General features: G+C 43.2%; 1 protein-coding gene across 2 annotated transcripts in view; it reads right to left on the bottom strand.

The window, feature by feature from the left end:
- YY1 (YY1 transcription factor) overlaps window positions 1–16,745 on the bottom strand; it is a 46,364-nt gene that overhangs the window by 5,543 nt on the left and 24,076 nt on the right. The window contains exons 2-4 of one of the 2 annotated variants that reach the window (XM_025393094.1): window positions 14,037–14,199; window positions 2,649–2,709; window positions 748–906 (exon numbers count right to left, since the gene is read on the bottom strand). In XM_025393094.1, the coding sequence (XP_025248879.1) occupies window positions 748–906; window positions 2,649–2,709; window positions 14,037–14,199 (383 nt within the window). The remainder of the gene's footprint in view (window positions 1–747; window positions 907–2,648; window positions 2,710–14,036; window positions 14,200–16,745) is intronic. The other variant, XM_025393095.1, reaches the window with a different exon arrangement.

Genomic DNA, 16,745 nt, shown 5'->3' with positions numbered 1-16,745 from the left:
CACTTATTTATGGGCTAAAAACAAGACAAAATATTACCTATACTTACACTCATACAACAAAATTTTAGAAACTTTATCAATTAGTAATTATACTATTAGGCCGGGCGCGGTGGCTCAAGCCTGTAATCCCAGCACTTTGGGAGGCCGAGACGGGCGGATCACGAGGTCAGGAGATCGAGACCATCCTGGCTGACACGGTGAAACCCCGTCTCTACTAAAAAATACAAAAAAACTAGCCGGGCGAGGTGGCAGGCGCCTGTAGTCCCAGCTACTCGGGAGGCTGAGGCAGGAGAATGGCGTAAACTTGGGCGGCGGAGCTTGCAGTGAGCTGAGATCCGGCCACTGCACTCCAGCTTGGGCGACAGAGCGAGACTCTGTCTCAAAAAAAAAAAAAAAAAAAGGAATTATACTATTAACTACCAAAAATAAATTACTTCAATCCTGTAATGAATGAAGTAGAAATTGAGTTTTAGGTATGGTCCTGATCAATCCTGTTCTCCTCCTGCCATAAAGTGTACTCCATCAACACCAATACATTCCGTACCCAGCACCACAGAGGTTATAGACAAGGAAGTCCAGATCCCCGGCAACCCTTCCAAGAGACTCCCCAGGAGTTTTGTTTCTCACTAAGGAGTAATAAGACCCCGAGTCTCTGGGCTGGCACCTCCTGCCTCATCACCACACCACCCTACACTTGCAGTGTTCAGACAGGCAAGGCAGTGTGGGGAAGAGAGGGACTGGCTCTACCTGAAAGGGCTTCTCTCCAGTATGAACCAGTTGGTGTCGTTTTAGTTTTGAACTCTCAACAAAAGCTTTGCCACATTCTGCACAGACGTGGACTCTGGGACCGTGGGTGTGCAGATGTTTTCTCATGGCCGAGTTATCCCTGAACATCTTTGTGCAGCCCTTAAAACAGAGAAAGCAGCTTAGAGGTTCACATTGCAAACTGTTAGAAAGGATTCAACCATTTAACAGCCTTTACTGACATACTAAAACAAAACCACCTCCCCAACCTCCCATTTTAATTTTACTTAGTATTACGGTAGAACATTAATATCATTTAAGACAAAAAACAGACAGCTGAAAAAGTCATCATTTAATGCAAACCCTAGTTTTACAGATGAGGAAACTGAGGCTTAGAGATGTCTTTAAGTAGACTTGCCCAAGGTCACACTACTAGTAGTAGCCAAACTGGGAATAGAACCCAACACCCTGGCTTCCAGCTATACCACAGCCGCCTCACCCGACTATGTCCCCCAAAATGAAGTAACAAAAGCACTGCTAAGCAAATGGAGTTAAAATGACGGTAGTCCACCACTACCTTTGGTGGCCCCATATTCTGTGCTGCAACAATGGACTGTCATTCTCCATCGCCTACTGTTCCCTCTTCTCTCTTTGCCTCTTTCCCCTTCTTGACAGAGAAAGAAGCAAGAGGGTCTCCAAGGAATGGCAACTACAGAAGAAATTTATTTTGTGAGACACTAGGAAAAGGAAGAAGCAGGCAAACTGATACCAGTGCAGGGCGGGAAAGGCAGATGGATGTGTGGCGCTCGAGAAGCATGTCCTTAACAATTTCTTCTGCAGTTGTTGCCCAGTAATGGAGTGAATGGGGAAATGGTAAGACAGCATGACAGAAGGACAGCACAAGTCACTAGACAGCTCACAGGCAGAAGGGAGAGGGAAGCCACAGTTTTTCTGCCTTGACCCTTAGAGGTTTAATTTCCATTTAGAAAATGGAAATTTAAAAAATTTAACTGGTACACAATGTATACATGCATTGAAACATCACATGGTACCCCATAAATATGTACAAGTATTGTGTCCATTATAAAGAAAACTTTAAGAAGTATACAGAGAAGCTAAAGGGATGGCAGGCACTTCTGGCCTAACTGTTTTCAAATGCTTGTTATTTTGGCCCTGATGGAGATGGGTTTACATTGCAAATCGCCACATGAAGAACGCTGACAAACAACAGGAGGGACTTGCTGGTCACAGTCATTACAGGGATGAGACCGTGAGACTAATGTAGGCTGCTCCAATTGTTCATTTTTACATTCTTTATTCCACTCAATCTCTCCTACTTTGTTCTCTGTACCTATGTGATACTTGATTTTTCTGTTAGTCTTATATTCAATTAAGTTTGAAAACAGCCCCCAACAAATACCTCAAAAATACTTTTCAGGTTATCCTTTTATTTTAAAGACTAACTACATTTGAAAACAATTAAGTGCCTCTCTAGTAACACAAAATTATTATTAAGTCTTTATTTGGCTTAATTTAGCAACATCCAAAATAATTTCCAAATTTCAGTTACAAGCCTACATTCCCATAAAGGTCAATGGGTGAGACACAACCCAGGATCTTAAGACTGACTTGTTAATATAATCCAAAAAGAAATGAAACGCTAACAGTAGAGTCAACACAGTAATCAAGCATCAGCTCCCTGCAGTCATCCCATTTAACAGTATTTAAATTTAAGTGGCCTTTACTAAATAACAAAACTTCATCTCTTGGATTTAGAAACCAAAGATTCTAATTCCTTGCTTCATTTAAATTATCAAAAGCAGAAACAAAAGTGCAAATTTCTTATAAACTCTCTAAAACTTCATCAACAGTTTAATGAACACTCTCCCCCTAGCATTACTTACTTTATGAGGGCAAGCTATTGTTCTTGGAGCATCATCTTCTTTAATTTTTCTTGGCTTCATTCTTATCAAAAGAAAAAGAGAGACAGACAGATTTGTAGGAGTGGGTAGACTCAACTGGCATAAATCATATAGTCCCTAAAATGCTTTCCTTATAGGCACCCAAACTAAAATGATACACTTCCATGAAGGAGAAAGAATGAGACAACTCGCATTCACTAAGTACCAAAGACTGTGAAGCACTCTTCCCATCTTACAGATAAGGATGCTGAGGCTCAGAAACATCGAGTTGCTGCCTACATTCTCATAGCTAATAAGCTGGTGTAGCTTAGAATGGCACTATGATCTGTGTGATTCACATACCTGTTCTTAACTCCAAACACTTTTAAAAAACACAAAAAATCAACTCAGACAATCACAGACGAATCTCCTCATGAGAGGCAAGGGAAGATACCCAAAAGCAGCTGCTGCAATGATGAAGTGCCTTATGAAAAAGGAACTGTAAACACAGGAGTGTCCTAAAATATCCATCTCTATACACAAAATGGGTCCAATTAGTACTGACACAAATGATCTTTAAAATGTATCATTTTAAAGGGTACAGAAGAGTCCTTTTAAATCAAGATTTATAGACATTAAATATCAAATATCTCTGGAAGGACACACAATCAACCATTAGCACCAGTTACTTTGGGGAAAGAGTTCCTAGGGCCTGGTGGACAGATGGGAACAACACATCCTCTCATACTGTTACCCTGCTTCTGGATGGGGGCTTGGAAGTTCTCATTTGTACCAAGCGTCCTGGTAATGTGGTAACCCGTCTGGCAGAGCCCTGTGTGAAATTACTATCCAGAGAGCCTCCTGGTTTGGTAACTTACCTACCTGCTTTTGCCACTGAATCAAGCTTTGGACTTTTGACAAAACTTTCTCTCCAAATACTCCCTATAGATCTGTTTGTGGTAGAGGGGTGAGAAATTAAGGGTTCCTAAAAAAACTGGAAAATAAACTTAAATCTCGGAAACAGATTTTCTTTTTGTCCCTAGTTTTACCCATCTCACACCCCTCCGTGATGGTTCATATTTAATGAGTACTAAATCAGCCAGTGTGGTGGCTCACGCCTATAATCCCAGCACTTTGGGAGGCCACAGTGGGAGAACTGCTTGAGTCCAGGAGTTCAAGACCAGCCTAGGAAACACAGTAAGACTCTCTCCACAAAAAATAAAAAAATTAAGCCTGGGCAACATGGACAAAACCCTGTCTCTATCAAAAACAAATGAACAAACAAACCAACAAAAAAACAAAGTCAGCCAGGCAGAGTGATGTGTGTCGACAGTCCCAACCACTTGGGAGGCTAAAGGCAGGAAGACCTCTTGAGCCCAGAAGGTCACGGCTGCAGTAAGCCATGACTGTGCCATTGCATTCCAGCCTAGGTGACAGAACGAGACTCTGTCTTGGATTTAAAATAGCCAAGTGTGGTGGCAGATGCCTGTAATCCCAGCTACTCAGGAAGCTGAGGGAGGAGAATTGCTTAAGCCAGGGAGGCGGAGGTTGCAATGAGCCGAGATCGTGCCATTGCACTCCAGCCTAGGCGGCAAGAATGAAATGCTGTCTCAAAAAAAACAAAAACAAAAACAAAACCTATAAAAAACTAGCTGGGGGCCACTATTCTGAGTGCAGTAACTCAGGAATGGAAAATCAAATGGGGTATGTTCTCACTTATAAGTGGGAGCTAAGCTATGAGGATACAAAGACATACAGAGTGATATAATGGACTTTGCGGACTGAGTGGGGAAAGAATGGTGTGGGATAAAAGACTACATACTGGATACAGTGTACACTGTTCTGGTGAGGGGTGCACTCAAATCTCAGAATTCACCAATATAGAATTCACCCATGTAACCAAAAACCACTTATACGCCAAAAGCTATTGACATTTTTTAAAAAGTCAAAGTTGGGAAAAAAAAAAAAAAAAAAAAAAAGCCCACTTAAGTGAATCCTTAAAAGCAAGAGCTAATTTACTACCACTCTTTTGTTACCAAAAAAAAAAAACAGGCCAGGCGCGGTGGCTCAAGCCTGTAATCCCAGCACTTTGGGAGGCCGAGGCGGGTGGATCACGAGGTCAGGAGATCGAGACCATCCTGGCTAACATGGTGAAACCCCGTCTCTACTAAAAATACAAAAAAAAAAAAAAACTAGCCGGGCGTGGTGGCGGGCGCCTGTAGTCCCAGCTACTCGGGCGCCTGTAGTCCCAGCTACTCGGAGGCTGAGGCAGGAGAATGGCGTGAACCTGGGAGGCGGAGCTTGCAGTGAGCCGAGATCGCGCCACTGCACTCCAGCCTGGGTGACACAGCGCGAGACTCCGTCTCAAAAAAAAAAAAAAAAAAAAAAAAAACCCACAAACTCCTTAAAAAAAAATTAATTCTGTGATCTTTTAAGTTTGTGAAGGCCCTAACAATGTCCTTCTTCACTTACAATCTGGGAAAAGGATTACCTGATCTGTAACCTGAACACATGAAATCATTGGTTAAACTTTCCATGCCCTGGAGGAGTATGTGAGGAACAACAGATCTGGTAACTATCACTTATCTCCATGAAGTTGGTTCAAGACTGTACATATTTGCTATTTTAAATTCTACGAGAACATTTTCAATTCAGTGTCCTCCCCTATCCCAACCCTGTAGATATTTGTCCTTTCTTGTAAATGGATTATAGATTGAGCATCCTTGAACGTCCAAAATCCAAAATCTGAAACTATCTGAGTGCTAACATGACATACTCATGTGATGGGGTCACAGTCAAAACTTTGTTTCATGTACAAAATTATTTAAAATATTGTATAACAGCCTGGGCAACAAAGTAACACCCTGTCTCTAAAAAAATAAAAAGTTAGCCAGACGTGGTGGTATATGCCTACAGTTCCAGCTACTTGGGAGGCTGAAGAGGTAGAATCCTTTCAGCCCAGGAATTTGAGGCTGCAATCCAACTTCGGTGACAGAACAAGACCCTGTTTCAAAAAAATAAAATAAAAGTATAGAATTGCCTTCAGGCTATGTGTATAAGGTGTAATGAAACATAAATTAAGTTCAAATTTCATGTTTAAACCTGAGTCCTAGCCCTAAGATAACTTATTATGCATATGCAAAACCCCAAAATCCAAAGTGTTACTGTTCCTAAGCATTTTGGATAAAGGATGCTCAACCTGTAACACCAGTGAGCAAGTATTTCATAAGTGCCTGTTGGAAACAGGACTCTGAACTAGCCTTTCTTATCTTAAATACAAATAAATCCTGGAGTTTTGGTCTGAGTTCACAAAATCAGGTAGGACAAAATTTGGTGCCACTGCGCCACCTTGAGGTTACATCAGTTTGGAAAACAACAGTGATTGATATGAAAGGTTTCTATTCCACTCAAATATTATTTTTTTATTACTGATTGATTGACTGAGACGGAGTGTCGCTCTGTCGCCCAGGCTGGAGTGCAATGGGGCGACCTCGGCTCACTGCAAGCTCTCCCTCCCGGGTTCATGTCATTCTCCTGCCTCAGCCTCCCAAGTAGCTGGGACAACAGGTGCCCGCCACCACGACTGGCTAATTTTTTGTATTTTTAGTAGAGACAAGGTTTTACCGTGTTAGCCAGGATGGTCTTGATTTCCTAACCTCGTGATCTGCCCGCCTTGGCCTCCCAAAGTGCTAGGATTACAGGCGTGAGCCACTGCCGCCCGGCCCTGTTTTTTTTTTTTTTTAAGTTTCAATGTTCCCAATTAAGAGTATTTATTCTTTGAAAATTTTTGTTTTGTTTTTGTAGAGATCTGGTTTTGCTATGTTGCCCAGGCTAGTCTCAAACTCCTGAGCTCAAGCAATCCACCCGCCTAGGACTCCATGGAAACATTCTGTGTTGACTGTGAAGATGGCTACATGACTGTGTTTGTCCAAATTCACAGAATAGTACATACATACCTAAAAGGGAATAGACTTTACCATATGCAAATTAAATCTTAGTAAATATGGCTTAGTAAGGGTCCTCTCCCATACATTTTCTTTTTCTTTTTTTTTGAGATGGAGTTTCACTCTTTCGCCCAGGCTGGAGTGAAGTGGTGTGATCTTGGCTCACTGCAACCTCTGCTTTCTAGGTTCAAGCGATTCTCCTGCCTCAGCCTCCCGAGTAGCTGGAATTACAGGCGTGTGCCACCATGCCTGGCCTTTTTTTTTTTTGTATTTTTAGTAGAGACGGGGTTTCACCATGTTGGCCAGGCTGGTCTGGAACTCTTGACCTCAGGTGATCCACCCACCTCGGCCTCCCAAAGTGCTAGGATTACAGGTGTGAGCCATGGCACCCGGTCCCCCATACATTTTCCTAGAGTTATTCTTAGTAACTTCATTTTTTAAAAGATATTTTATCATGGAAATTTTCAAATATGCCCCCAAAGTAAAGAGAAAGTCTCAGGTACCATTTACCCAACTCTTCGTTTGTTATTATAAGTGGTATTATTTTTTCTTAAAATGTCATTTTCAAAATGTGTGCTAGTATTTAGAAATATATTTAATTTTAGAATGAGAGTTTAAAATGCATTTGGACAAATACCCTTGGATTTAAGGAGTAAGTGGAAGGTTTAAATGCAGCTACTCTTAAGCTCCTTCGCAAATCATCCTCCTTCACACAGAGTGGCAAATGCAGCAGTATACGTTGGTACTTTTTACATTTTATTTGAATGCCAACAATGAAAAAGGTCATTTTCCAAAAATACACTTAGGTTAAAACAGTGTTTCATTTTACAAGTAAAGAGTAAAAATCATATACTACTACTGAGAACACCTTCTCACCCTCCTCAACTATTCAGAAGTAACTAAGATTTAAGTCTTCCATTCACCAGCTGAGCACTCTTGAACCCAGAGAGTCCTTTTGAACCCAGAGACAATGATGACAACAGCATAGACATTATGAATGAGGCAGTATGGGATGTGTAACTTGGAGCTGACTTCTACTAGCTTCATGACCTTGAGCAAACTGTAACTTCTCAGCCTCGGTTTCTTATTCTGTAAAAAGGTATAATGCTATCTACTTAAGAGATGTATGTTAAGCACTTGGGAAATGATAGCTCTTGTTACCATTGGCTATGTGTTAAATGGGTCTAGCTAAAAATGAGTTCATTCTTAACCACCCTTTGATAAATGACTGAGAAACTGGAGAAAGCATGGCACTAGGAGGAACACACCCCTCAATGCAGTACCTGTTACATGGAGGAGTCAGGCACCCAACGACTCAAGTTTCCTGTCAAATAAAGAGAGAGAATACACTCCTAATGACATGATTGCCCGATGTATAATAGCTCATTCTGGTATATGTGGGAAGAACGTTGTAAAGATTGGACTTCAGAACCCAAACTTCTGGCACAGTATCAGCAGAGCACTGTGTAAACCGAAGTTCTAACCAACAGATCTGCAAATATCCCAGAAAGGGAGATGAAACATTTTTGGAGCAGTGACTCTTTAATGCAAATAAGCCTCTTCCATACAAAACAAGGTTAGCTGACTTCCAGACCAGAACCATCCTCTCTGATGTGTGCTGTTGGTACAGAAGTTTCTGTGTAATACGGCTGCCATTTGCAAGCATGATTCACCTCCCTTCTTTGTGAAAAGGTAATATTGCCTTAGATAAAGTTTGTTCAATGAATTATCTCTTAAATATTAATATTCATGTAATGATATTGAAGAGTTTTGAGGTATTTTCATTTCCATTATCACATTTCATCTATACGTTAATACTGTGAAAGTCTCAGGGTAAGCAGTGAACGACAACAAAAAAACCCAGTTTGGGACTGGCCTAACCATTCTATTTTAATCTTTCTAGACCAAAGGTTTTCAAAGGTCTAACTTTATTTAGTGAAATACATACAAAGGTGGTCACTTTACAGAAAACAGAACTCACTGGACCCCACTCACTGACCACCTTTCGAAATATTTACTGAACAGACATTTCAGGAAAAAAAGTCATCCACAGCCTGTCCACCTTCCCAATGTCAGATTTTCCAATTAAAGTCATTACTGCTTATATTTTGCCCACGTGCATATGTAACTGATTTACTAGGCAGTCTAGGTTGAGTGTGGCATGAGCCTGAAATACTCTTTGGACAGTTTCAAGTCCAGTCCAGCACCCCATCACTCCAGTGCACAGAGGAGACAGAAAAGCAGCTTACATTCTACCTTAAGCCAACAGCTGCGGCTCTAATGCCATTTTGTGAGTGCAGGAGGTGAAGACTGGAGGCCACCAGGACAAGTTCTATGGGCCGTAATTAGCGAAGATGTGGTCTGGTCCCCAAGAGGTTAAAACTCTTGGTCCTCTGTATCTTCTGCTTTCAGAGTCCCCAGCATCAATTCCTGAGCCTCCAGAAAATCCCACTCAACTGTTACACACATCCTCAAAATGTGAAGATCTAACAAAAGAGGGCACCTAGGTGCAAACAGTTGTCACCAACACGACTGTGCAAATACAGAGATTTGTTTAGATGAACATAAGCTTCAAGAGCTACTATGTAGAGGCCGGGTGCAGTGGCTCATGCCTGTAATCCCAGCACTTTGGGAGGCCAAGGTGGGTGGATCACGAGGTCAAGAGATAGAGATCATCCTGGCCAACATGGTGAAACCCTGTCTCTACTAAAAATACAAAAATTAGTCGGGCATGGTGGCGTGCGCCTGTTAGTCCCAGCTATTTGGGAGGCTGAGGCAGGAGAATAGTTTGAATCCAGGAGGTAGAGAGGTTGCAGTGAGCCGAGATTGTACCACTTGCACTCCAGCCTGGCGACAGAGCAAGACTCCATTTAAAAAAAAAAAGAGCTACTATGTAGAATATGGATGAGAGGGAGCCCAACCCTTGACCCACCTCACAGGGCCCAAACTCTGTAACTTTACTTTTTACACTGTCAAGACGAGCAAGATTTCATTCTCTTCTATACAAAAATGAAATCTTTTAACAGGTTAATAAAAGAAATGCTATTTACATTCATATTGTGATTATGCAAATATTAAAACAGTGTGCTAGGATCACACTTAATGCTCTACAAGTACAACACAGGGAGCTGCAAGGAGAGAATCTTCCCAGAGTCAGGTCAAAGGAGCTCTCTCTTTCAATACTGTCAAAATTAGGCCCTATTTTTTAGGCTATGGCTTTCTTTGCCCTACCCCTTCACCCCTTTTCATGGAGTTTCCAATTGCCTTTTCTTTTTCAGAAGACCCTTTTCCATACCACCAAGCTTCTTACTCACTCTACCCACTACTGAATGAAACTGACTTTTACTTAAGAAATTCTTACAGCCAGCCAACTTTCTATTCTAAATGGAATACATTTTCTAGCCTGCTGCACAGCTGTCCTCTTGGTTGTTGTGCACTAGGAAATCTTCCTTCTGATGTTCATCCTCATTTCGCTATATTGTATCTTCAACTTACCTCCTCAGAAAGGGTACATGCAACATAAATCCTTGGGTCTCTAAAATTGTCATCTCTTGTTCTTGTATCTGACTTGATAGCTTTGCTAGATCAAGAACTCTATCATGTTTACAGTAATTTTTCCTCTCAAAGCATTGTTTTATTGCCTCTAATTATCCTCTGCTACTGAAGAAAAGTCTCATTCAGGTCTATTATTCTTTCCAGTCGATGGCCTATCTCACTGAAACTTTTAGGTTCTTCAGTGTTGGTGTTTTGGATGGCTAGCTGGTACCCGGGTGCCAGACTCTGTGGGTGGTCCCCTTCTTAAGGAGTTGGTCTAAGGTAGCCATGTTACCTTCCCCACAGTAACATGTGTCCCTGGATTTTCTGTTCAGAAGACTGGGGACAAACTTTTAGATCAGCTGCTCCAACGCTCCAAGGAGGGTAAGCAGTGCCAAGGGTCACCAACACCTAACAGCTTTACTGCTCACCACACATAGACTCCTCTCTTCAAAACCTTTCCCTCAGCCTCTGCCCTCCACTGCAGCTCCTTCACAATGTATAACCGAAAGGTTTTATTCCCCTCTGTAGTACCTCCTGAGTCTCCTTCTACTTGTCTGAATGATGCTTTTACTCTGCCACTGGGCTCTCTTACCCTCTGACATGGTTTCACTGTGTCCTCACCCAAATCTCAACTTGAATTCTATCTCCCAGGCTTCCCACATGTTGTAGGTGGGACCCGGGGCGAGGTAACTGAATCATGGGGACCAGTCTTTCCCATGCTATTCTCATGATAGTTAAGTCTCACAAGATGAGATGGGTTTATCAGGGGTTTCCACTTTTGCTTCTTCCTCATTTTTCTCTTGCCACCACCATGTAAGAAATGCCTTTCGCCTCCTACCAAGATTCTGAGGCCTCCCCAGCCATGTGGACAGAGGAGAATCACAATTGTAATTTAAAGCTTCAAAAGGCCAGGTGTGGTGGCTCACACCTATAATCCCAGCCCTTTGGGAAGCCGAGGCAGATGGATCACGAGGTTAGGAGTTCAAGACCAGCCTGGCCAAGATGGCGAAACCTCATCTCTACTAAAAATACAAAAATTAGCCGGGTGTGGTGGCGGCGCCTGTAATCCTAGCTACTTTGGAGGCTGAGGCATGAGATCACTTGAACCTGGGTGGCAGAGGTTGCAGTGAGCCGAGATCATACCACTGGCACTCCAGCCTGGGTGACAAGAGTGAGACTCCATCTCAAAAAAAAAAGCTTCAGTGTTCTCGTTTGGGGCTCAGAGTAGTCAGTATTTGGTTTGAGATGCTGTTAATAATAAAACATCCATGTTGGACTTGAGGTGGTTTTCAGGAAGTAAGCCGGGGCTAGAGTCATCTAATGAGCAGTGGCTAAAAGCACGAAAATGTTAAGCATGCTCTTACTCCTACCCCACGTGCCCCACCAAGCACACAGTCAATCTGTTTCTAAATCTTTTCCATTATCTTTTGTAGTTTCTTTCCTTCCTTCCTTCCCTCTCCCTCTTTTTTTTTTTTTTTGGAAGGAGTTTCACCCTTGTTGCCCAGGCTGGAGTGCGATGGCATGGTCAAAAAAGAAAAAAAACAGAACACATGACAACATTAAACACTGGCATAACACTTGACTCAATCTGTCCAAAACTTCACAGTTGACTAAGAACCCTACAGATTCCATTTTTGTTACTTTTTTTGGGGAAAGGGCAGTTAATATTTACATAACTGTATTTGAAATATGAATGTCAATAAAAGCTGGAATGTCATTAACAAAAGGATAGAGCCTTCACTGTTTTAAGTCATGATAAACTACAAATAATGCATATATTATAAATTATAGCTATAGTTTCACTGGAGAGAATAAAGGGTTGAGAACCCCCATGTATCAAATCACAATGGAATTCTTAATGCCCATTTGACAAGTGGGGAAAGGAGCTCCAGGTGGCAGGAACTGCCCACCTTGTTTTCGGCAGGGCCAAGAAGGAAGCCAGGACACTGAAGGGTCTCCACCTCTACCACTCTGCTCTCAAAAGAAAAAAAAAAATGCAACTCACTCTATTCTTAGAATGTGCAAGATTGGCCGGGCGCGGTGGCTCAAGCCTGTAATCCCAGCACTTTGGGAGGCCGAGACGGGCGGATCACGAGGTCAGGAGATCGAGACCATCCTGGCTAACACGGTGAAACCCCGTCTCTACTAAAAATACAAAAAACTAGCCGGGCGAGGTGGCGGGCGCCTGTAGTCCCAGCTACTCGGGAGGCTCAGGCAGGAGAATGGCGTAAACCCAGGAGGCGGAGCTTGCAGTGAGCTGAGATCTGGCCACTGCACTCCAGCCTGGGCGACAGAGCGAGACTCCGCCTCAAAAAAAAAAAAAAAAAAAAAAAGAATGTGCAAGATCAAAAGAATTTCTTTCTTCTTGATCCTGCCCTTGCCGAAATTTCCTGAGCTATTCCAGGTTCCATTCAACCTCAGGTATGGAAAGGCATTAGGCTTTCTGCTCCAGAGTTTATTTTATTAGTTCATTTAATTTAAAAGTTTACATCTTTGTGGGTATTTTCAGCTCCTTGTACAAACTGCCAAATAGTACTAGAAAGTAATACAAAAAGTAGGCTTCTATAAGAACCCAACCCACTTTAGGCAAAACAAACACACCCAACCAATGGGTTCAGAGTGTCTCCACTGCTTGCCATGTCCCAGCCATAAATAACTTCATCTCCTCCTGTCATGCCAGCTTAAATTAACATACCAGGAGCTTAACTGATAAGACGAATACAAATTTATGAAATCCTTTCCAGTGGTCAGCTGGATGAATCTAGTACAGACCCAGGTCTCCAGCAGCATAGACCAATACAACACACCCAAATTTAAAATGTGTACTGCGGGCTGGGCACAGTGGCTCACGCCTGTATCCTAGCACTCTAGGAGGTGGAAGCAGGCGGATCACTTGAGACCAGGAGTTCGAGACCAGACTGGCCAACAGGATGAAACCCTGTCTCTACTAAACATAAAAATTGGCTGGGCGTGGTGGCACACACCCATAATCCCAGCTACTTGGGAGGCTGAGGCAGAAGAATCACTTGAACCAGGGAGGTAGAGGTTGCAGTGAGCTGAAATTGCACCACTGCAGTCCAGCCTGGGCAAGAGAGCAAGACTCTTGCCTCAAAAATATAAAAAATAAGCCGGGCGCGGTGGCTCACGCCTGTAATCCCAGCACTTTGGGAGGCCAAGGCGGGCGGATCATGAGGTCAGGAGATCAAGACCATCCTGGCGAACACGGTGAAACCCTGTCTCTACTGAAAATACAAAAAAATTAGCCGGGCGTGGTGGCGGGCGCCTGTAGTCCCAGGTTCTCGGGGGACGCTGAGGCAGGAGAATGGCGTGAACCCAGGAGGCGGCGGAGTTTGCAGTGAGCCAAGATCGCGCCCACTGCACTCCAGCCTGGGAGACACAGCGAGACTCTGTCTCAAAAAATAAATAAGTAAATAAATAAATAAATAAAAAATAAAATGTGTACAAAGAAGCCATAAGGCAGTGTAGAAGATATCCATTCCAAAACAAATTACGGGCAATTTTATTTGCTCACATACAATGCCTATAAATAAAGGGTATTTGCTTCATCTTACTGCAAGGATCTAAAATGCTGCCACTTACATTAATAGCATAGCTACTACTAAAACTAAAACTGACTGTTAGAATTGCTTGAACCTGGGAGGCAGAGGTTTCAGTGAGCCGAGATCGCACCAATGCACTCCAGCCTGGGTGACAGAGGGAGGCTCCGTCTCAAAAAAACAGAAACAAAAAACAAACAAACAAAAAAACCCAAAACGGACTGCTTTTGTTTTCAGGAATTGCCCTAGAGAAAGAATACAAACCACCATTTTGACTTAGGCACAGGAAAACATAGCTGTCAAGACTCAAGCACTTTCTATAATTAAAAGAAAGTAAAGTTCTTATAACTTACCTAGCAAATTCTGCCAGTTGTTTGGGATCTGAGAGGTCAATGCCAGGTATTCCTCCAGGAGGAAGTTTCTTTCCTGTCATATATTCTGAATAATCAGGAGGTGAGTTCTCGCCAATGATCTGTTCTTCAACCACAGTCTCATGGTCAATATCTTTTTTTTCATCTGAAACACATCATGAGATTGATTATCTTTAGCTGAGTAAATAAATTTTAAAAACTACAAAAACTGCTTTCACCAGTAACTTCTTAAATGGGTGATTTATAGCCACCAGCTCAATTGTTTTCTTTTTCTTCTTCTTTTTTTTTTTTTTTTTTAGGGAACAGGTCTCACTGTCACCCAGCTGGAGTGCAGTGGCCCAATCACGATCACGGCTCATTCAACCTCAAACTCCTGGGCTCAAGCAATCCCCACACCTCAGTCTCCTGAGTAGCTGGGACTACAGGCATGTGCCACCACACCCAGCTAATTATTTTTATTTATTGTAGAAACAGGGTCTCACAATGTTGCCCAGGCTGGTCTGGAACACCTGCACTCAAGCGATCCTCCTGCCTTGGCCTCCTAAAGTCCTAATATTACAGGCATAAGCCACCACACCCAGCCTAGATTTCAGCTTTTTACTCACACCACACACATTTCCTGGCAACTACCAATTCTGTGGTGCTGATTCAAATCTGATTTCATAGACCTCTTAGCTAGTCTCTTGCTACCTCTCCAGCCTCCTCCCTCTTCACTCCTCTATTGTGGCCCTTTAGCGCCTCAACTGTATCATGGCCCATCTACCCTAACCTCAAGGTGTTTATTCATGCAATTTCCATTGACTACAATTTGTAATTATAGCTGTGTGGTTTTGTCAACTTCCCACTAGACTGTAAACTGCGTAAGGACATGAAGGTTGGTCAGTTTTGATCCCATGGATTTACAGAGCCTTGTTCAAAATCTGCAGATAGCTGGCCCTGAATAAAAATATGTTCAGCCCAGCACCAGTGGTTCATGCCTATAATCCCAGCACTTTGGAAGGCTGAGGCGGGTGAACTGCTTGCAGTTAGGAGTTTGAGACCAGACTGGACAACACGGCAAAACTCCATCTGCTTAAAAATACAAAAATTAGGCCGGGCGCGGTGGCTCAAGCCTGTAATCCCAGCACTTTGGGAGGCCGAGACGGGCGGATCACGAGGTCAGAAGATCGAGACCATCCTGGCTAACACGGTGAAACCCCGTCTCTACTAAAAAATACAAAAAATTAGCTGGGCATGGTGGTGGCGGGCGCCTGTAGTCCCAGCTACTTGGGAGGCTGAGGCAGGAGAATGGCGTGAACCCGGGAGGCGGAGATTGCAGTGAGCTGAGATCCGGCCACTGCACTCCAGCCTGGGCGACAGAGCAAGACTCCGTCTCAAAAAAAAAAAAAAAAAAGAAAAAGAAAAAAAAAAAAATACAAAAATTAGCCAGGCATGGTGGTGCATGCCTGTAATCCCAGCTACTCAGGAGGCTGAGGCAGGAGAATTGCCTGAACCAGGAGGCAGAGGTCGCAGTGAACTGAGATAGTGCCAATGCCCTCCAGCCTGGGTGACAGAGTGAAATTCTGTCTCAAAAAACAAAACAAAAAATAAAAATAAACAAGCATATGTTCAAACAAATGTACAACATCTCTACTTGCATGACTTACTATCATCTCAAATCCAACAGGTTACAAAAAATAGGCCACGTGCAGTGGCTCATGCCTGTAATCCCAGCACTCTGGGAGGTCAAGACAGGAGGATCACTTAAGCCCAGAAGTTCCGAGACCAGCCTGGGCAACAAAGGGAGAGACCCTGTCTCCACAAAAAAATTAAAATTAGCCAGGCATGGGGTGCATGCCTGTAGTCCCAGCTACTTGGGAGGCTGAGGCAGGATAATCACTTGAGCCCAAGAGGTCGAGGCTGTAGTGAGCCGTGATCACATCACTGCAACTTCAGTCTAGAGGAAGACTGCCCAAAAAAAAAAAAAAAAAGGGGGGGGGGGGGGGGGGCGCCGGGTACGGTGGCTCACACAGTCAGGAGATCAAGACCATCCTGGCTAACACGATGAAACCCCGTCTCTACTAAAAATACAAAATATTAGCCGGGCGTGGTGGCGGGCGCCTGTAATCCCAGCTACTCAGGAGGCTGAGGCAGGAGAATCGCTTGAACCTGGGAGGCGGAGGTTGCACTGAGCCGAGATTGTGCCAGTATACTCCAACCTGGGTGACAAAGCGAGACTCTGTCTCAACAACAACAAAACAACCATATATATTTTCTATATATAAGTATATATATTATTTATATATATTTATTCATATATTCAGACCCCATATAATTCATTTTCCACATCTCAGACACCAAATCCTATTGATCCCCTTTAAAAGATCTCTCGGCCAGGGCACAGTGGCTCATGCCTGTAATCCCCACATTTTGGGAGCTCAAGACCAACCTGGCCAACATGATGAAACCCCAACTCTACTGAAAATACAAAAATTAGCCAGCTGTGGTGGCGGGCGCCTGTAAGCCCAGCTACTTGGGAGGCTGAGGCAGGAGAATCACCTAAACCCGGGTGGCGGAGGTTGCAGTGAGCCAAGATTGCGCCATTGCACTCCACCCCGGGTGACAGAGCAAGACTCCGTCTCGAAAGAAAAAACACACACACAAAAAAAACAAAAAACAAAACCAAAAGACACCAGTCTTCTCTTTGATCCA

The sequence above is a fragment of the Theropithecus gelada genome, chromosome 7b, assembly GCF_003255815.1.
Source record: "Theropithecus gelada isolate Dixy chromosome 7b, Tgel_1.0, whole genome shotgun sequence".
In the NCBI taxonomy this organism is placed as follows: Eukaryota; Metazoa; Chordata; class Mammalia; order Primates; family Cercopithecidae; genus Theropithecus; species Theropithecus gelada.
Note: the sequence above shows the minus strand (reverse complement) of the source record. Positions and strands in the feature narration are given on the sequence as shown.